Raw genomic sequence first — 21,781 nt, 5'->3', positions numbered from 1 at the left:
CCATCCCAATACTCTTTCATCAACGCTATCTTCCAACTAAGATCAAACTAAAAAAAAAGAGAGCCCTAAAAACCGGATGTTATCGGAGAGGACGCGAGCACATTTCATCAAATTGATTCTGCTATCGTTTAGATGGTAAACTTCGAAATAGAAAAGAGTCTTGGCATTATATTAATGAAAAATGCAAAGGTCGAATGTTCATAAACAATTAGGGAAGATATAATGACGCATACTCATGTGCCGCAGCCGGTAATATCAGCAATGAAGCAGATGGTTTCAAATATTCGTGAACGAGCTGGTGCATCTAATATCCTGAGAATAATCCAAGATAGTCTACATGGGTTGGTCGGCCCTTCCACTGTCGTAGAAGAGAAGCTGTTCTTAAAAATTAATTAAGGAGTGATTTTGATCGTGTTAGAGGACACCTAACATAGACCAACTATTCATTAGAAGGTTGTCACTGAAGTATCATTGGGTCATAACCACCCAACCTTTTAGAAGTTTGTAGTTTCTCAAATTAGAAGAGGATAATACAGAGAAAAGGATATTAATGTAAGGCCAGAAATTTCAATTGAATATTATATTCAAAATTTTATAAGCGAGATCGCTTATCAAGACGTCTGGGCCCCCGGTATTTGCCAAATACCGCCGCCTACCGCCCGAGAAACTCGCCGTCGCCAAGAAAACCTTCCAAGTGATGGAGAGACTAGGCCTCTGCCAAAAGGCCTCCAGCCCTTGGTCCTTCCCTCTCCACCTCGTCAAGAAGAACGATGGTTCCTGGCGCCCCTGTGGAGACTACCGGCGGCTGAACATGATGACGGAACCTGAGCACTACCCACTCCCAAATATCGCCGACGTCACCACATACCTCAACGGCGCCTAGATCTTTTTGACACTTGACCTCCTGAAGAGCTACTACCAGGTTCCGGTACATACAGACATCCCGAAGACTACCATCACCACCCCTTTCGGGACGTACACCTTTAATTACTCCTGCTTCGGCTTGCGAAACTCAGCTGCGACCTTCCAGCGCCTAATGGACGGCATCCTCGGCGACCTCGACTTCTGCGTCTGCTATGTCGACGATATTCTGGTCTTCTCCAACTCGCCTGACCAGCATCTCCAACACCTGCGGACCATCCTCGAGCGTCTCCAGGACAACGGGCTCGTTGTCAGCTTTGACAAATGCAGCTTCGGGAAAAAGTCTGTCCCATTTTTGGGACATCTCATCTCTCCTGACGGCGTTCGTTCCCTGCAAGATAAAGCCGCCGCAGTCGACAAATTTCCCAAACCTATTGCCACCAAAGCCCTGCAGGAATTTATTGGGATGGTCAACTTCTACCACCGTTTCCTCCCTAACATCGCGCAAACGCTGCACCCACTCTATAACGCCCTTCACGGAAAACCGAAGGACCTCCTGTGGAACCCCGCCATGCAAGCTGCCTTCGTCAACGCCAAAAAAGCCCTTGCCCGTGCCATCACTCTTTCCTTCCCTGCGCCAGGTACCCAGCTACAACTGTCAACGGACGCCAGCAATGTCGCCATAGGGGGTGTGCTCGAACAAATCCTCCGTGGCAGACCTACACCCCTCGGTTTCTTCAGCAGGAAATTCTCCAAGGCCGAGCTCAACTACAGCACCTTCGACAGAGAGCTCCTCGCCATCCGTCCGCCACTTTCGCCATTTCCTCGAAGGCTCCTCATTTATCATCAACACCGACCATCAACCTCTGGTGCACGCCATCACGAAACAACAGGACGCTTGGTCTGCCTGGCAGCGCCGCCACCTCTCCGCCATCGCCGAGTTCAATTGCACCATCAGGCACGTCTCTGGTACAAAGAACCCCATCGCTGACGCCCTCTCCCGAATAGCCATCGACGCAGTTCAACTCGGCCTAAACTACGCAGCTATCGTCAGAGAGCAACGGGAGGATCCTGAAACACTTGCCTATAGAACATCCATCACATCCCTTAAGTGGCAAGATGTTCCTTTCCACGACAACCACACCATCATCTGCGACATCAGTACCAGCCGTCCACGACCCTTCATCCCAGCCACCTTCCGATGTCAAGTGTTCTATTTAATACACGGCCTGTCTCACTCTTCAGGGCGCGTCACTGAGAAGCTCCTGAAGCAGAAATTCATTTGGCACGGCACCTCCAAGGACGCATAGGAGTGGGCCAGATCCTGCATTGCCTGCCAGCAAAGCAAAATTCATTGCCACATTGAATTAGGCATCGGATCATTCCATCAACCCCGAAGACGCTTCGCACATATTCATGTCGACGTCATCGGCCCACTCCCCCCGTCGGAAGGCCATCGTTACTTCTTCATCGCCATTGATAGATCGACCCGCTGGTTGGAGGCCATCCCCATGAAGGATAGTACCGCCTCATCCTGCACTACAGCCTTTCTCAGTGGATGGATCGCCAGATTTGGCCTCCCGGAACACGTCACCTCCGACCGAGGAACTTGCTTCACGTCGCGGCTGTGGCACTCCCTCGCTGAACTCCTGGGTACTACAGTCCACCACACTACCTCCTACAACCCTGCAGCCAACGGCATGGTCGAGCGAACCCACCGCTCACTCAAAGCATCTCTTATGGCACGCTGCAACAACGGCTCCTGGCTACCCCAACTACCATGGATACTCCTTGGCCTTCGGACAGCCATCAAGGACGACCTCAACGTGTCTCCAGCAGAGATGGTCCTCGGCCAAACCCTCGTCGTGCCCGCAGAATTCTTCCCTCCACAGGATTCTCCCGAGAGCCTGCAGCAGCTGCAACGCACTGTCGGCAAATTCGCCCCTTGTGTGCTGACACATCACCGGGAGATGAAAGAATGCCTCCCAAAACACCTCCACACCTCGACGCACGTTTTCCTGAGGACGGACGCTCACACCCCACCACTCACCCGTCCCTACACTGGCCCCCATCTTGTCCTTGAACGTAAGGACAAGACCTTCCGCATCTCCATCTCCGGCAGGCCAGAATGGGTCTCCATCGACCGCCTAAAACCGGCACACCTCGACACTCCGCCCACCAAATTCTCACGTGCAGGACGCCCTCTGAAGCCAAGGCAATTTTGAGAGGGGAATATTGTACACACCACGATGATCACGTGGCATGGAACGCGCGTGATGTCGCTCACGACCTGACGCTTCTCTGACAGTGCGACCTGCTTGACCCAACCTAACCTAATCCAGTGCAATTATGTAATTACGCATCACGGGTATATATATATATATCGGCTCTCGCCGCATGTAAAATCAGTTCACTCGTACCTTACAATAAAGGAGACGAACTCACCAAAACCTCTTTTTTCTTCACCACAGTAGCATCGCTGCATGGTAAATGATGTGAAATTTGTAAAGTGGGGTTGTGGCCGAGAGAGCTCTTTCCCAAAGATATAGAATTTCTTTTTAGGTTAGGTTTGATAGTAGGTGAAGTTATCATTTTCAAGTGGCCAGAAGGTTAGATCGTAAAAATTCATGCCTCCTAACGAAGCCATTAGGCGTTGAATTATATAACGTTACCTAGTACACCTTTGTTTCAAAGATAATCATCCAAGACGGGTTCTATTTCAAGTCTAATAGTTTAAATCAACTGTCTACTGTAGTATTGAATATATGGCATATATCTTTTTTTATCTATTTTTATTACTATTTAATAATAAACTGATTGAAACTTGAGATATTCTTTAATTACCCAATCTGGATACCGCTAATGTAACATCAAAACTGCCTTAAAGTGGGAGAATGGAATGACTGATCAAGAACATCTATCAAATTATATATGTTTTTGGGAGACCTGGGATGGTGGCAGCGTTACTAATCAAAATATTCCGACTTAACGTAGGATTTCCCAATAACTATTATATAGTTGATGAAATGTCATCCTCAAAAGTGGTGTGCTTGATCAACCACTATTTTATAAAGGCGTTATAAACATCTCGCCCATCCATTCATTAATTTCATATTTTTGCGGCAGCTGTGTCATTGTGGCACTACACATTTTAGGGTGTCAGAGGTGGCACTATAGTACATATTTTTGGGTGTCAACGGTGGCATTTCGTTAAGAATCAGAGATGGACACGAGGATGTTTCCATTCCGAGCAAAATATCAAAGAACTTGTAAAGCAATAAAGACGTTAATGAACATGGAAATTGATCAAATAAGTTGGAGTACTTGCGAAATTACCAAATTTAACTACAAAAGTAAATTAGTATTCATATTCCTATAAATATACTTTTATCTTTAGTATGCCATCCTAATAAATCTATTAACAAATAATAATGAATATTCTCATAAATCTGATCCTTGTGCTGAATTGCCCTTGCGCAAGAGAACGTGCGAACTACAAGTTACCAAGTTAAACTACAAATGTAAATTAGTATTCGTATATCTATAAAGGTATTATTATCTTTAGTATGCTATCTTAATAATCTTTTTTAATTTTATTTTGTTTCCTTGTATCTGAATTGTCGGTGTGGAATGGTCTGGGTGCCGTGAGGAGAGATCCTATATAGGACCGTTAAGAAAATAATAAATAAATAAAAATAAATAATGATAAAAAATACAGGTATTTTCCAATTTACGGCATGCATAATCTTTTCACCAAATTTTCGCCAGTAATACAGATTTTAGTGCTGAATACGAATATAGCATTTGCTCTGTGGAGAAATGAAAGTTGAAAAAATGGAAATTTAATGCGCACTAGTTTACGCGGCGCAATGCACAAATGACAATATTCATTGGCCATTCATTGGGACTGGGATATGTCAAATATTTTTTTCTACACAAACCCTCATTTCTATTTCGTTTCCGCCACGTATATTCACAGAGATATGAGTCTAGCATCTGACGGTGAGTACCGCATTTTATTTATTTTCTGTTTTAAGGCATACCAAGAACTCTCAATTTCTTGAGTGTGCACTCCGCTGGTTGGTTGGGTTAGGTTTGATTTTGTTTGGTTAGTTTAAATTTAGTAAGGTTAGGTATTTGAAAACAACCACTGCAAGTTATATTCAACACCCGTCCTCTCCACGGTCTCTTCACATACTGCCGCGTAACGTCCAACTTCGTCAGGGAGTCACCTAGCGCGTAATTGCGCTTTGCAAACTAGTGCGCATTAAATTTCCATTTTTTTCAACTTCCTTTCATTTCTCCACAAAATAAATGTTATGTTCGTATTTAGCACTAAAATCTGTATTACTGGTGAAAATTTGGTGAAAACATTCTGCATGCCGTAAAATGGAAAAGATCCAAAAGTACAGAACGGCCATTAGACCTGCACTGCCGACCATGTAGATTGTGACTAGAGTCTTCTACATCCAATATAGTCACACGCCACCTTCGAAGGAATTTTGCTTGATATGGTAAAAGTAAAGCTGTTAGATAGTTAAAGGGAAAAAATTACAATTAAAATGCCTCTAATCTTATCACTGGTGACGTAATCAGAAGTGGTTGGGCCTCGCAATGTCTTAGTCGTGGATCTAAAATCCCACATTTCCCATCGATACCTATCAGTAATTATTACCTGTTCCAACAATCCTGGCGCAAAGAGTGAAAGGTGATGACTTTGGTCACAGCTACGGTCCTTCTGGCATATACTCCTCACTTTTCCTTCAGTCAGTGCCTCACACTGCATAAACTCTCTCATTGAGAGTTGAACTCAAGGGGTACAACAAGGAGTTTGTGAAACAAGAGTTGGTTTTACTTCAACAGCTCTACTTCTGACTCTAGCCTCGAGACCCTGCTACCCTCTTCTCAGGTAGAATACATGAAATCCAGGATGTGTTTGAAACTTTCCTGGTCGTTGTGTATACTTTTGTTAGATTTTTAAGTTATAGAATATCACTGTTTAATTGATGAAAGTCAAAATGTAACTCATGTAGATATGTGTCTATGTGGTCAATTTCGAAGTATCTTGATATAACCTTATACCATTAACCATACATATATAATATTTTTAATTTTGCACCTACCTACGAAAATTCCTGATGACACCCCTGGTAGAAGAAAAGGTAAAGTTCGAAACGAAATTCAAAACAGATACAAGACACCTGGGCAAAAAACCCTTGACCTTTGATGCAGAAGATATTTTCTAGTGTTGCCAAAAGAGGGGTATTCGTTTTCTGCATATAAACTCTTCATTGGGACACTGCGGAAGATATCTGTGCCGAGACGCAAGTCGAAGAGTTCTAGGTGAAGCATAATCAATAAGGGTCTGGAAGATTCAAAGGAGATTCTCCATTGGTCGAGACTTTTGAATATTATTTTTAAGGAAATTTTGCTTTGTTGTTATGGACTGTAGCTGACCAGCGCTTCTATAATTGTGAACAATCTCGCGCTGTCATCGTGCGCGATTTACACTTTGTCTTTATCCGATGACGAGGATGGTTATAGTATGGTTACTCCTTTTTTATTTTATTTATTTTATTTTTCAAGGAAGATGTGGATAGATGGTAGAAGTATTTGTGTTTTGTTGCCAAGGATTTGGTGTATTGTCAATGATGTTTGAAGGTGTAGATGATTAAACGGATGCTTGTTGCAGAGGGTTGTGTAAATTGGACATTCTCGCAGTATGTGTGATATTGCGAGGGGTGAGGGTATAAACCATTAGGTGGTAGGAGGGGTGCATGTTTCTAGTTGTTTCGTGTAGATTGTCAGGGAGTTGTATTCGCCGGCCGAAAGGTCCCCAGGGACCGAACACCTGGCAGTCACCGGATACCCTGAGATCATGTCCCGGCCGCATCGGGTCGGCGGGCCCTTGAGGTCCGACCCGCTTTTCCGAGTCGGACACCTGCAGCCCCCCGCTGTACTGAGCGTCTCCCAAGGGACAGTTAATAAGAAGGTCATAACCTGTTCCCGGTGAATATAAGGGGTCACCGGGAGTTTACCAAGTACAGCAAGTCCCTCGGCAAGCATTCGTCAAACTGTCATGAAACGCCATGTCTGTAGCCTTCCGTAAACGAAGCATTTTCGACGACTCGGACGGCGACGAAGACTGCACGGCGGAACTGTCAGCCGCTGTCAAGGCAAGGCGGACTGACAATGGGGGCGAGAGCTCCCACCCACCAAAGCATGACAACCCGGAGAAGATGATGGAGGACAGAGACGACATCCAAAGCCACCTTCAGGCCCAGGAAGAGAAGAGATGGCAGGTTGCGGGACGGAAGAAAAACCCACGCAAAAACACGGAGGAAGGAACGACCGCGCCTCTCCCCAAATTCATGCTCCGGAACCCTGAAGCCTTCCCAAGCCCTTACCAGGCAGTGGTGACACTGGAGAAGGACAACCCGGAGCTGAGGATCACGCTCAGCGCCAACCTAAAGGGCGAATACTTACCCTCAAGGACAGTGAAGATGGAAGCCCGGACGGGACCCGGTCCCGGCTGCAGGCTAGTTCGCCTTGACCCCACCGAGAAGCACACCAAGGCCGTGGTTCAGAGGTATCCATTAGACCTCCCACTGGAGGCAGTCAGGGCCCACCCCCGTGTGGTTACCGCTGAGCGTCTACAGGCTGGGTCCGACAAGACGGCTACATGATCAGCTGCTGGTGGTCCTTCAGGGTGCAGTACCGGCAAAACTCGACCTAGGGGCCTGGGGTAGGTATCCCCTACGCCCATTCACCAAGGAACTGGTGCGGTGCTTTAGATGTCAGCGCTTCGGACACCTACAGATGCGCTGCCCCCACAACAGCAGGTGTGGCGTCTGCAGCTTGCACCACCCATCTGAAGACTGCATTCAGCGCCATAAAGCCAAGGAGACCACCACCGCAAGATGCCCGAACTGTGGCAAGGGACATCACGCGTGGAACCTACGATGCCCCGAACGCATCAAGCGCCTCCCACCAAGGAAAGAAGCGCACCAGCAGCACCCACCCCGCGGCTATCGCTTCGTCCCCGCACCGCCACCCACCCGACCTGCATGGCAAACGCCGGACAGCACCCCACCAGCTACCCCTGCCCAGGCGACGAGCCCTCCGACACCACAACAGCCTCCAGGACAACCACAAGGGGTTGCTAAGCAGACGCCCAAGCCACAGAGAAAGAGGCGGCCCAGGAAGCCAAAGGCGGCAACCAATACTCTCTCCCAACAGGCCCCCACCGTATCATCAACCGTGGCTCTGCAACCTGCATCACGTCAAACGACTGGGAAAACTCCGTGCCCCAAGCCAGCACTACCATCCGGGAACCAGCAGGACCTCCTGCGCAGGCTCGTCGACTTCCTCGTCGGGGTCATCAGGCGGCTCTTGCAGAATCCAGATACAGCCCCCACCGACAACGCTGGCCTGCATACCTTACTCCTGACGGAGACTATGGGCGCCCTGATGGAAGACCGACCCGTACCTACTACCAACCCATTCCCCGACACCCGTCACACAGCGAACAGTCACATTCATGATGGGCCAAGCAACACAGTTAACTCCCTAAATATTCTCCAGTGGAACGTGCAGGGGCTCGGGAACAAACGGCACGATGTCCAACAGGCCATTATTCAAGACTCCGGGAGACACTGTATCCGGCCACAAGAGAGCTGAAAGTGGCGGGCTTTCATACCATCGCGCTGCCGCACGCCGCAGGGAGCGAACGGGGATGCATGACGCTGGTAGGGAACAATATCCCGCAACAGCAGATCACCGACCCGGTGCCCTGCGGAGAAGGGGTGGAAAGGCTGGCGGTACGGCTCGACCTCCCCAACTGTCCTCTCACCATCTACAATATCTACAGGAGCCCGGGAAATCAGCTGGATGCGGGAGAATTGCTTTCGCTGGCCAGTGCCGAAAACATTCTGGCGGCCGGCGACTTCAACGCCCACCATCCTTCATTCCAGTCGCAGTCTCCAACCAACTCTGCGGGGCGCCACCTGGCCACCTTATTGGAGGAAAACCCGAACATCAAGCTGCTTAACACCGGAGAGCCCACGCACACACGAGGCGGGAGGCTAGATCTCACCTTCCTCTCCCGTGGACTGGCCACGGAAGCATGCTGGAGTGTCCACCCCACCCTCACCAGCGACCACTACGGCGTCCTCTTCTCAATCCAATGCCCACAGATGACACCCCCAATTCCCACTCCACGCTGGAACATCCAACGAACAAACTGGGGAGCCTTCCAGTCCTCGTTGGATGCATGGTGGGCGGGATACTCCCCTCCGGACAGCATCGAGCAGCGCGAGAACCTCACGGCGGCCATCGAGGTAGCTGCGGAGGCATCCATGCCAAAGAAAAACCCGGGAAGGCGCCACCACAAGAACTGGTGGTTCTACACAGAAAAGGTGCGGGAGCAGAACCACCGGGTCAACATACATCGGCGGCGTTACAGAAGGAGACCCACCAGAGACGACTTGGAGAGACTTCGTGAGGTGGTAGCCCATGCATGTCAGGTGTCACGACGGGCAAAGGAGGACAAGTGGCTGGAATGGTGCGCCAGCTTCTCCCGGCACACCAGGCTGGCGGACCTCTGGTCCAAGCTGAGGACGGCCACCGGAGGATCGCGATCCCGTCCTCCTACCCATCCACGACCACAGCAGGAGGCGGAAAGGCTGGCAGACAACTTCGCAGCCAGATGTGCCAGCAGTCAACTTCCTGCGCAAGTGATCCAAACGCTGCAACGCCTACGACTGGAGAGGAAGCGCCTCATCAGGGACGGCAAGGCAAGACCGGAACCAGCGGACTGCCCTTTCACCCATAGGGAGCTCATCAGGGCCAGGCGAACAGGGCGAGACACGGCCACCGGCGCCGACGGGGTCACCTACACCATGGTTGCGCACGCAGGTCCAGCTGGGGAGCAAGGAATTCTAGGCCTAATCAACCACTCGTGGATGATCGGATACCTGCCGTCGGCTTGGAAATCGGCGGACATCCAACCGATTCCCAAGCCTTAAGACCCCTCCAAGTTGCGCCCCATCTCCCTCCTCAGCTGCGTGGCCAAGACAGCGGAAAGGATGGTCCTCACCCGGCTCCAGTGGCGACTAGGACCCCAACACCCGCACGGGTTTGGATTCAGCCGAGGTGTTGGCACCTCTGATAGCATCATGGCTCTCCTAAACCACGTGAATAATCGGACCGCCGTCGCCGTGTTCCTCGACCTGGAGAGAGCCTTCGAGCTGGCGTGCCCCCTCGCGATCCTAGCAGCTCTAGTCAACAAGGGCATCCAAGGACGGCTACTAGCATGGATCGAGAACTACCTACAGGGGCGACGCGCCAGGGTCAAATTCCAGGGCCACACGTCATCTTACAGGACCTATGAGAACGGGACTCCACAGGGATCCTCAGCCCCGTTCTCTTCAACCTCCTGATGGAGCAGCTGGTCAGCCTGCCGCTCACGGCTGGAACAGTGCTTCTCAGCTACGCCGATGATCTAGTCCTCGTCGTCACCGGTCACGGCAATCTAATCGCCAAAACAAAGGAGGCCCTCAACCTCCTGAGCAAGAAAAGCGAGGAGCTGGGACTAAAGGTCTCAGCCGAAAAATCCGAGGCCATGATGTTCAGCGCACCCGTACCCACCCAGTATCTACACGTTCAGGACGTGAGGCTGAACTGGACACAGTCCTACCAGTACCTCGGGATTTGGCTGGATCACAGGCTGACCTTTGCCCGTCAGGTAACCTACTTGAGGGAAAAGACGCAAGCGAGGACCACAGTGATGAGGGCCATGACAAGACCGGAGGCAGGGACGTCCTACGCCGTCTTGCGACTCTACTACGTGCAGGCCATCCGATCCCTAGTCGATTACAGTGCGCCTGTACTAGTCGCGCTCGGCGGCGGACTGCGAGAGAGGGTCGAAGTCATCCAGAACCAGGCCATGAGAACCATGTTGGGGGCGCCAAGGTGGACCAGCGCCTGTGTACTACAGAGCGAGACTCGTCTAGTCCCCCTCACCATCAGGACCCAGCAGATCGTGGCCTGCAGGGTGGCCAAGATCCTCCTTCAGGGCAGCGAGACGGCAGTGCACTCCAGGCTCAGAAAAATCCTACCTCACGACAGGACCCTCTTCACCGACACCTGGATCTACAGAGTCGCCGACGCGGCCAACCAATTTATGGACTCTACCCAGTTCCTACGAACGCCCCACCACCTCATCGAGACATACCAAGAACCACCCCCGTGGGAACAACCGCTTGCTGAAGTAACTTATACGTCTCTCCCTGCAGCAAAGGCTCTGTGTTCCACAGAAGTGCTACGCCAGCTCGCCCTTGCGACCATGGCACAGGCCTGGGACCCTGGCAGCGCGGTATACTTCACGGATGGATCCGTTGACCGTAGCAGAGGCACAACCGGGGCAGCGGTGGTCACCGAAGGGCAGGCATTCTCCTGGAGGACATCTGACCACTGCTCCACCTTCCAAACGGAAATGGTTGCCATCCAGCACGCTCTCCGGCACGCCACCGACCGCCACGAGGAAACTGTGATCATTCACACCGACTCCAGGGCCGCTCTACAGCAGACACGACCCACCCAAGATATCGCCCTCATCACGATTGCACTGAGCCTCATCCAAAACCTGGCAACCGCGGGGTAATGGGTGAGACTCAACTGGATCCCCAGCCATGTGGGAATACGGGGGAACGAGGATGCAGATGCGGCGGCACGAGCAGCTTCAGCCCTCCCAGCTGTCAGCCATCACGTCCCAATGTCCCTAGGACAGATCAAGGCGCTGGTACGACGCTCCGCCGCCCACCATGCACATCTGCGTCACCGGGAGCTCGAGGCCACCAAGTACCAGGCCGCCTGGTATGCCCGGGCCACCGGTTACCAGAGCCTCGACAACCCCAGGAATCTGACAAGAGCGGAAGAAGTCGCGCTGCATCGTCTCCGGCTGGGTTATTGCATCAGAGAGGAGCTACAGGAGGATTTCGTCACCCAAGAGTGCACCCACTGCGGCCACCCACTCGCCCACTACCTACTTCACTGTCCTGCCACCATCAGCTTGAGACAGACCGTCCCGCAGCCCTGGGAGGCCCAACCGGATATCAACGAAGAAACAACAGCAGCGGAATTCCTCCGAACAGCGCAAGGACACCTGGGTACGCTGCTGAGGGTGGTGCGAGTAACTCCGCCACCCCGATAGAAAAACGGCGCCCCTGCCTGGGCAGCGCTAAAATAGCCACCCAGACCAGCGGCGGGCTCCACCATAGCCCGCAATAAAAATAAAACCTAACCTAACCTTCACCAAGTACAGACGGCCTCGTGAATCAAGGAAGGAATCTCCCGCCATCTTCCCCCGCCGTGACAGACGGCCTCGGGACTGCGGAAGCCATCTCTAGCACCGAGACTTCGCCTAGGACTGTCCCGTCTCCTTCCACCCCCCCCCCCCACGCTCTATTCGTTGCCAGAAGCGAGCTTATCTGATTCATAGGCGCCCAACTATAAACTAACAAAACTTTTCCAGAGTTTGCCTTCAGCCTGGCCCACGTCCCCTACGTTCCCGACATAGATGTACTCAAGTACTGCTGGATACATGTTTTCTCGGTTTGGGACGAGTCCTCAGCAGTTCTACTCTATGGTGGAGTGCATTACTGTTTCGTCTGGTGTGGATATGCTGGTTGTTTTGGAGCAACCATTGTGGAGCTGGTGAAGGACTTGCTGGTCGCTGCAGTGGGATATCTTTCTGTGTGCATAGTTATTATTTTTGGGAGGAGGATGTGAATATGGGTGAGTCTGAACTTGATAGGTACTCATCCATTCCAGTTGGGTCTGATGGGGGCACTGGGAGGTCTAAGAGGCTTGTATAGGATATAGTATTGGTGTGTGTAGTTGGTATTGGGGTAGCATGAATTTCAGTTTGTACTGGATTGTACTTTTCTTCAGGCTACTACAAAGCTGGTACCTTCAAGTGTCTGGAACAGAGGACTTCTTTTTCAAACATATACTAGGGATGATGCAGTTTGTACATTTGCTGAGTTTGAACATGGGGTATCATGTGTGGGGGCTGAGTAATTAACACCTATGTCTTCTAGGCTGTGATATAATTTCCTGGGTCTAAAATCTCAATTATACAGGACAAACTGAGAGGCAAATCAAGCATGCAAGTCACCCGATACTGGAGAAGAACGAGCAAGCACATGTTCACACAGCTCATTTGTCTCTGACTTGGCAAATGGCCTGTGCTAACATGTGCTTGCTCACTTTTCTATAGTTTGGGCGATTTGCATGCTTGACTTGCCTCTCAGCTTGCCCCATGTAAACGAGGCTCTAAGCACTTGCAGTTGAAACAGGTACTGTGGGTAGTTATACCTCTCCGTTTGTATCTTAGGTAGCCTACAGTTAGGTAGGTTGAAAGTTGTAGTTTGATTAAAGGTCACTATTAGTGCTGGGGTATCACTCTTATCTTTTATTTTCTTAACTTGCCATACCTTTTATAATTTTTATTCTGTTAATATTTTTCTATGGGGTACCATGGTGGTCAAACGTGGACTGCTTCCATGCTGGGGTAATATGTTTGATGTGGTGTTGTTTGGACTGAATATGGAGTGTCTGCCAGGATTAAGGCTTTGATAGTCATATCGAGCTCTTTATTCTAGTTCTGTTCTTAGTTTTTCCTTGAGGCCACATGTCAGAGTAGGTTCTGTATGTCTTCAAATCCATGACATATTTTCATGAGGTATTATTTGTCATGACAATACAATAGGTAGTCTAAGACAGGTTTTAGGATCAACTTCGTCTTGCTATGGAAAAGTTGGTGGCTGGTAGGGAGGGATAGCCTTGTGAATACAGTATCTCTTAATGGGGTCAGGATTGCAGTCACTGATTGTTAAGCTTAGGTCTGTTAATAATGCCAAAGGTGTCAATTATTACCTGCTATGAAGAGGATAGGCTTTTTGCTCCACTCACTAGTGTTTCGGGGCAGGGTGGGAGTGCAATTGGACTTCGGATTTGAAAAGACCAATGCTCCCTTTTTATTGTTGCTGTTTGGTTATCATTCATGACATTTTTGGGTGACCTTGATGGGGACAGGTCAGCAAAGTTACCTCTAAGGAGGCTATGTTTTGCACACCTTTTCTATATCCCTCCCATGTGGGAGTTCTGTCATTCTTTTGCTAAATGGACAGGTACTACAGATTGACCCCTCATTAACGGACTAAAAGGGGGGTAATGGTGTCCGTTGATGTGAATAATCCATTGATTTGGAGTGGTTTTTGGGTGGCATAGTGATTGCACAGCACTAAACAACAGCACCAAAAACACCGCAACCACAGCTAATTAACATCCGTTAATGTGAGGTCAATCTGTATATGGATATTTGTTGAATTCTTGAAAAGTAGTTGGGGTTGCACTAGTGTGGGATATTTGTTTAATAGGAGTGCTTTTCACAATGTGGAGATATTTTTGTGATGTTGAGGTGTGGTGAATATCCAGGGGAGGGTGTCCATTTTTTCCATACAATCTTTTAAGTGGGGTACTACAAAAGAAAGTTAAGAGGAAGGCGAATCTGCTGTTGTTGATGACAGAGCACTTGTAGTTGGGTCAGAGGAGGGTCTGTGGCAGTTAGTGACAGAGGTTGGGAAGGTATGTGATAGGAAGAATCTTAAAGTGAATGTGGGCACAGGCAACGTGATGAGATCTACAAGTGCGAGCTGATGAGTCTTAAAGAAGAGTGGTTAAAGGAAGTTGGAATATTTAAGGTCCCATTTAGCAGGAAATTAAGGAGTGGGGGGAGGTAAGGTGTAGAGTGAAGGAAGCAAGCAAAAGTCTTAGGGGAATAAGAAGTGTAATGAGAAATATATACCTAGGGATGGATGCAGAGATGATTGTATTTACCTAGTTGTATTTTGCGGGAAGAGGAGCTATGCTCGTGGTGTCCCGCCTTTGTATCTCGCAGTGTCTAGTTTGCTTTTAAACTCATGAATGTTTTTGTGCATACTATTTCATTATCCAGTTTGTTCCAAGTGGAAAACTGTTTTTCTTCAGTTCTCTTCTGTAGCTAAAATTTTTTATTTTCTTTCCATGTCCTCTTGTGTTTCTCTTGTCCCAGTTTAGTAAGTCCTCTCTATTGAGTATCTCTGTGCCTTTCATGATTCTGTAGATGGTATGAAAGGGTGATTGTGGTTATGACACATATAGTGTCACAACCACAATCACCCTTGGATTTTAAGGGATGCAGAAAGAAGAAACTCAAGCATGTCAGAGATGAGTTGTCTGGGAAGTATGGTGGATGTTATGAGGATAGATAGAGTGAGAAATTAGGTAAAGAGGAAAGTGGGGTGGAAAGGGAGCTGGCAGATAAGGTAGACGAAAGAATACTGGGGTGGTTTGGACCCACGAAAAGAATGAACAAGGAAAGATTACCAAAAGGAATGTGGATGGAGTGATATTGAGGGCAAGATTAAGAATGAGATGGATAGATGGGGTGAAGGTAAAAGGTAAAGGTCTATTGAGCATGAGAGGGAGAGGGTAAGAGATAGGTGAGCAGAGAATGGTTGTGTAAATGGAATATAAATTGATGCCGAAGGAGATTTTCCACTTTTCTACTTTTGCACATGGGGACACGGAGGGAGGGTTGCTGTGTAAATGAAGTGGCTGGCCCTGCTGTAAATGTAATGTCTTTCTGAGTTTCTTCTGACTCGAACAGTGAGAAGGGAACAGGGATGACCCTTCATCCTCAAAGAGCTAAGCGAGAAATGGGTGACAGAATTGATAGGTACTTACCTAGTTGCATTACGCGGGAGGGGAGCTATGCTTGTGGTGACCCGTCCTTGTATCTTTCAGCATCAAGTTTTTTCTTAAAATCTTGAATAGTATTTGCACACACTATTTCTTTATCTAAGTTATTCCATATGTCCAGCACTCTGTGTGGGAAGCTATTTCTTTTTCCCTGATCTCTTCTACAGTTATCCTTTTTGAGTTTCTTTTCATGACCTCTTGTTTTTCCATTGTCATTTTTCAGTAAATCATTCCTATCAAGGATTTCCATTCCTTTCATGATTCTATAGTCAGTAGATCACCTTTCTCTTCTCTGCTCTAGTGTTGATAGTTTTAATTTCGATAACCTTTGTTCATATGTTAATTAGGAAAGACCTGGTGCCAACTTTAGTGTTGCTCTTTGTATTCTAATTTCCTTATATTCTTTTTAGTACTAGGTGTTCATAGTGGGTAGATACATGCCTTGGCTGGCTACCTCCCTTATAAGCGGGGAAGAAGCCTATTGGTATGGAGATAGACTTTGAAAGGTACCTAAGCTGAGGTGTAGGCTAAGACAGCATATTGATTCTTGCATTCAGAGGGCCATTGGGGTCAGAGAGATAAGCTTGACATCCATAGTCAAGTTTGCTCTGCACAAGAGCCTTGTATAAATTCCAGATTGATTGACTATCTACTCCCCATCTTGTGTGAGATAGTTTCAGATCACAAGCTTGGAGGAATGTTTCTAGTAGTTATGGGTGGAAAATCCAGGTGAGTTTGCTGACAAAATTTAGGCCCAGGAATTAATTTGTTCTACCACTGGGAGGGTAGTGTTTCCTAGTTGTACTGACAACATGTTTTTGCAGCAATGTTGACTAGAGAATTACACATTGACCAATTTTAAGGTATAGAAACAAAATATGTAGTCTTTTGCCCACTGGGCTACTTAGGTTACAGCATTTTGGAGAAGGTGATTGGTGCAAGCAGGGTGGATTCCAATGCTGAACAGGGCTAGGTCATCCACATATAGATTAACAGTTATTTTTTGGGGGATTTCATATTATATTACCTATAGCCAGGGTGAAAAGAATATTGAGGATACTTCCTTGGGGAACTCCTTGTTGGGCATGTGGTATAGGGTTATTCTTATGCATACTCTGAGAGTTCTACGAGTTGACAGTTAATCCGTTGCCCATGGTCTCTTGCAGAAGATCTGCGACCTTCAGGAAACTGGCAACAGTCTCTGGGCAGGACCAGAAGTCACTTACGAAAGAGATGCTGTGTTGTTGTCTGGGGCTTGTTAGTGTGGGACATTGCAGTATGAGGTGTTCTGTGTATTCTGTGCGGTGGTTACATCAGGAGTAGTTTGAGTCAGTGGTAAGGCTAATTCTGTGTTGGTACTGTCTTAATGGTGGATGGTGCCCTGAGTGCAGGTGTACTAGTGTGATTCTTGTCAACTGTGGGAGGGTTTTCTCTCTGGGGCTTATATCTGGGGGTTATTGTAGGAGTATTGAGTTTGGTGGTCATTCTTGAAGGGATTGTTTAATGATCTGGCTGTGTGGTATAGGTGGTAGTTTGTTATAGATGTTTGAATAATATGCTGCTGATGTAATTTTCTGTCACAATCTTTTGGTGGTGCTTGCAAGATGTAGTATGAAGGATTCTAGCATAATATTATGTTCGTTATTTTCATGTGGTGTTCTACTGGGAGAATTTTGGTTTCTGTATAAAGGTGTCCAATAAGGGTGATTTTGGTGCATCTTGTTATTACTCCTAGTGCTCCGTTCTGTCTACCTATTTATATACTAATTTGTTTCTTCCACCTTAAAAGGGCTGTTGCCACCCCTATCATCATCTTAACCCCAACTATGCACAGGAGGCTTCATTATAGAAAAGAAGAAATAATCTAAAGAAGAAACCAACCAACAGAACAAGAGAAAGAACACTTACAGCAATTGAATAGCCATTGTAGTTTGTACTAGAACAATGTAGTATATGGCAATTTTGTATTTACTGTGCTGGGTTAGTACTGTCGGCTCATTTGTATATAAGAGAACCTTAGTGATTAATTCTGGTTTTAGAATTGAAAGATCACTCGTGAAGAGACTGAACAGTAATGGATAACGTATTGTAATCTGAGAGGCTCTACTGTATAGCCTTTTTCTTTTTCCCCGAGATTTGGTTGTTTTGGGTTACTCTGCACTGTTTTCCTGCTATGAAGTTTGTTAACTCCTTATTGTTATGTTTGTCTATCCCAAATATCGTTTTGGATAGCATGTGTCTGGGGACCTTATCAAAACCTTTGTTTATATCTATGGCTACCATAACTGTTCTTTCTGGTGGGGCTTTTTTACTGAATCCTTCCTGCACTTGTGTTATGTTTGTGAGCAGAATGCTGGTGAAGTGGACTTCCTTGAAACCGTGTTGTTATGAAGAGTAGTGATTGGTCTGTATGATGCAGGGTTTCCAGGGGTTTTCTTTGGTTTCAAGATTGGGATGTCTGAGCTTTTTTTCTAAATGTTTTGGGATTTTGTTGTGTCACCACGAGTTAAAAATGTTAATTACAGCTCTTATTGTTGTTTGGTCAAGATGTTTGAGAAGGATGGATGATGAAGGAATGTAGAGAAGGTTCAGTAGATGAAATGCATTAACAGATAAAGTATTCATTGGAAGAGGGGAAGGCACTACTAAACTGAAATCTAGAACTAATACTCAAAGGAGTAATAGATAAAATATTTGAAGAAGGAACTCTGAATGACAAACAATATGGGTTTAGAAGAAAGTCCTGTGTATCCAACCTACTAATTTTGTGAGTGGTAGATGTACTGCATGAAATTGATGAGTGGACTGTGTATACCTAGATTTGGAAAAGGCATTTGACAAAATGCATTAATGGGAATACACTGAAAGAGGTAAATGGCTCAGGTGACAGATGTACAAAAACAGTTCTGAGAGATGAAAAGTTGGACTGGAAAGAAGTGACAAGTGGGGTACTACAGGGCTCAGCATTGGCAGCTGTAATACTCCTGTTGTAGATAATATGATGAGTGAAATAAATACTTTTATAAACTTATTTGCAGATGATGCTAAAATCATGGAGAAAAGTGAGGAGCACTGTAAACTGTTATAGGAAGAGCTATATAAGGTTTATGGATAGAATCATAGTGGTGGTGGATGATTGCAGAATGGGTGGGAGTGATACATGCCTTTTGACTTGGCTACCTATCTGGTACATACATACATATACCAAGGGCTTTTTCCCCTTTACAAGGGAGGTTGCCAAAAACAAAAGCATAAAATCCACTCCCACCCATTCCACCCTCACATCTGACCTTCCTGGTAAGGGGGATAAAGCCTCTGGTATATAGATACATGGGATAATCAATTTAGCACTTATGATTTTGGCAACCTCCCTTGTAAGGGTGAAAAAGCCTTTGGTATATGCATTTACCTAGTTGTATTATATGGGAAGGGAACTATGCTCGTAGTGACCCATCTTTGTATCTTTCAGCATCTAGTTTGATCTTAAATTCTTGTATAATTTTTGCACACACACTGTTGTCTTGTACAATTTGTTCCAGACATCTACCACTCTGTGTGCGAAACAATTCATTTTCAGATCTCTTCTGTGACTATCCTTTTTTGAGTTCCTTTTCATGTCCTCTTTTTTTTCTTTTACCCCACTTTAATAAATCTTCTCTGTCAAGGACTTCCATTCCGTTCATGATTCTGTAAATGGCCAGTAGATCTCCTCTTTCTCTTCTTTGTTCCACGGTTGGTAGTTCCAGCTTGGACAATCTTTGTTCATATGTCAATTTTGAGAGTGTTGGTGCATCTTTGTCGTTGCTCTTTGGATTCTTTCTAATTTCTTTATATTCTTTTTTGTGCTGGGTGTTCATAGTGTTGCAGCATACTCCAATCTTGGTCTTATCAGTGTGACTAATATTTTCTTTACCATTACCTCATCCAAGTAGTTAAAGGCCACCTTTATTGAGTCTTAGTAAATTGTAGGTTTCTCCGACTGTTTTATCAATATGCTTGTTTGGTGACACGTCTTTGTTAATAATTACTCCTAGGTCCTTTTCCGAGCTAACATTTTTACTTCCCTTGTACCAATTTTATATTCCCCTGATATATATTTTTTTTTTCTTTTTTCAAACTCCCATTATACTACATTTCTTGATGTTAAAGTTCACTTCCCACTTTTGCCTCCATTCCCAGCCTTTGTCCAGGTCTCTCTGTAGTGATTCAGTCTTTTTCTGTACTTTAGTAGTTTTGCATCATCTGCAAAGAAGTTCATATAACATTCTACACTTTCATCCATGTCATTTATATATACTGTATATGGCACTTTTTTTTTTTTTACTTTTTTTCCATGATTTTTCTTTAAAGCATTGTCCCATTCTATGTACTTCTATTTATTTTTCCATTAATTGTCCCTCCTTTTGTATCTCTTTCAGGATTTCTTTTGCAATTTCTTTCTCCTCTTTTTCACTTGGGTATCTCGCTACATTATGTATGCTGTATGTAGTATGTACTTATGATTTTAATCACAAATGCAAAATACATTTCAATACCATGAAATGTAAAATCTTGGAACTATGCCAAAATAGGAAAAGACCAATGAGAAGAAATAGTATGAAGTTAATTAATAACTTAAACAAAGGAGGAAAAGGATCTAGGGATTTTTTTGTAGGGTGACATATCACCAGAAAATCATATAAAGAAAATTAAAGGAGAGACAATTTACTGAAGAATATAAGAGTAGCATTTCAATACATGAAAGAGAACTTGATAAAGAATGTCATCATACATATGATTTGCCTCAGACTGGAATATGCTGCAGTGGTGTGGTCACACCTAAAACAGATATAAGAAAAATAGAATACAAATGGCAGCAACCAAAATCATGCCAAGTGTAAGTGACAAGACAGGAGAAAAATGGGTCTTCCCACATAGGAAGAGCAGAGAGGTACATACATATACCAAAGGCTTTTTCCCCATTACATGGGAGGTAGCCAAAAATCAAAGGCATTAAATCCACTCCCACCCATTCCATCCCCATATACTCCACTCCCATCCACCCCCCTCCCTCTTATCTTGGCTCCTCCAGGATGACGGGTCATCCCTGCATCTCACCCACTACCCTGGGTCAGAAGCAGTGTCATAAGACACAGCACATCCAAAGCAAGGCTGCTTCATTAAATCAGCAATGCTCCCTCTCCATCCCCTCGTGCAGAAATGGAGAAGACAGGGAGAAACCCCTTCAGGCAGTATCAAAATACCATTCACACATACTCCTTCACCCCCCATCCCCCACCCACACCCTTTCATGTATCACATCATCCATACACAACCATTCTCTATTCACCAGTATCTTCTGTCTTCTCCTGTTCTTCCTCAACAGACATTTCCCTCTTTTCCAATGCCACTTTTACCCCATCCATCCATCTCATTCTTGGTCACCCCCTATGTTCACTCCTTCCACCTCTGCCTTCCACACCTCTTTTGCTAATTCTTTCTCCACTCATTCTTTCCATGTGTCCAAACATCCCATCCCAAGGAGAGGTAATACGATAGATCAGCAAAACGTATGGCAACATTGGACAGAGAATTGTTGGTATGGGATAGAAGATCAACAAGAGGTCATGATACATATACCAAGGACCTTTCCCCCTTTACAAGGGAGGTAGCCAAAGTCAAAAGGCATAATTCCACTCCCACCCATTTCATCCCTACCCACTCCACTCCCATTCACCACCCTTCTCTTTTCTTGGCTCCTCCTAGATGATGGGTCATCCTTGTATCTTGCCCACTGCCCTGGGTCAGAAACAATGCTGCAAGACCCAACATGTCCCCTCATGCACAAAAAGAGAAGACGGGGAGAAATCCCTTCAGGCTGCGTCAAAATATCATTCATACAAAACCATTCCCTAAACCCCACCCCATTCCTTCCATGCATCACAGCATCATCCATACACAACCATTCTCCACTCAGCCCTATCTTCTGTCTTCTTCCTTACTCAACACATTCCCCTCTTGCTCAACCCCATTTTTACCCCATCTCATCTGCAGTTGCCCCTTCCTGTTCGCTCCATCCACCTCTGCCTTCCACACTTCTTTTACTATTTCTTTTTTCACTCATTCCATGTGTCCA

General features: G+C 46.5%; 2 protein-coding genes across 2 annotated transcripts; both read left to right on the top strand.

The window, feature by feature from the left end:
- The first annotated feature begins 8,600 nt into the window (after window positions 1–8,600).
- On the top strand, window positions 8,601–9,887 carry LOC143039039 (uncharacterized). The gene has a single exon (XM_076208890.1). It carries the CDS (start codon window positions 8,601–8,603, stop codon window positions 9,885–9,887), a length of 1,287 nt encoding a protein of 428 aa, XP_076065005.1.
- A 60-nt stretch (window positions 9,888–9,947) lies between these two features.
- Window positions 9,948–10,301, top strand: LOC143039038 (uncharacterized). The gene has a single exon (XM_076208889.1). It carries the CDS (start codon window positions 9,948–9,950, stop codon window positions 10,299–10,301), a length of 354 nt encoding a protein of 117 aa, XP_076065004.1.
- Window positions 10,302–21,781: the final 11,480 nt, after the last annotated feature.

Source organism: Oratosquilla oratoria, chromosome 25, assembly GCF_046742065.1.
Source record: "Oratosquilla oratoria isolate Oo_2021 chromosome 25, ASM4674206v1, whole genome shotgun sequence".
NCBI classification, from domain to species: domain Eukaryota; kingdom Metazoa; phylum Arthropoda; class Malacostraca; order Stomatopoda; family Squillidae; genus Oratosquilla; species Oratosquilla oratoria.
Note: the sequence above shows the minus strand (reverse complement) of the source record. Positions and strands in the feature narration are given on the sequence as shown.

What these genes read in the sequence shown, in the direction of transcription:
- LOC143039039 (XM_076208890.1), top strand. Translation starts at nt 8,601, where the DNA reads ATGACGCTGGTAGGGAACAATATCCCGCAACAGCAGATCACCGACCCG.
- LOC143039038 (XM_076208889.1), top strand. Translation starts at nt 9,948, where the DNA reads ATGGTCCTCACCCGGCTCCAGTGGCGACTAGGACCCCAACACCCGCAC.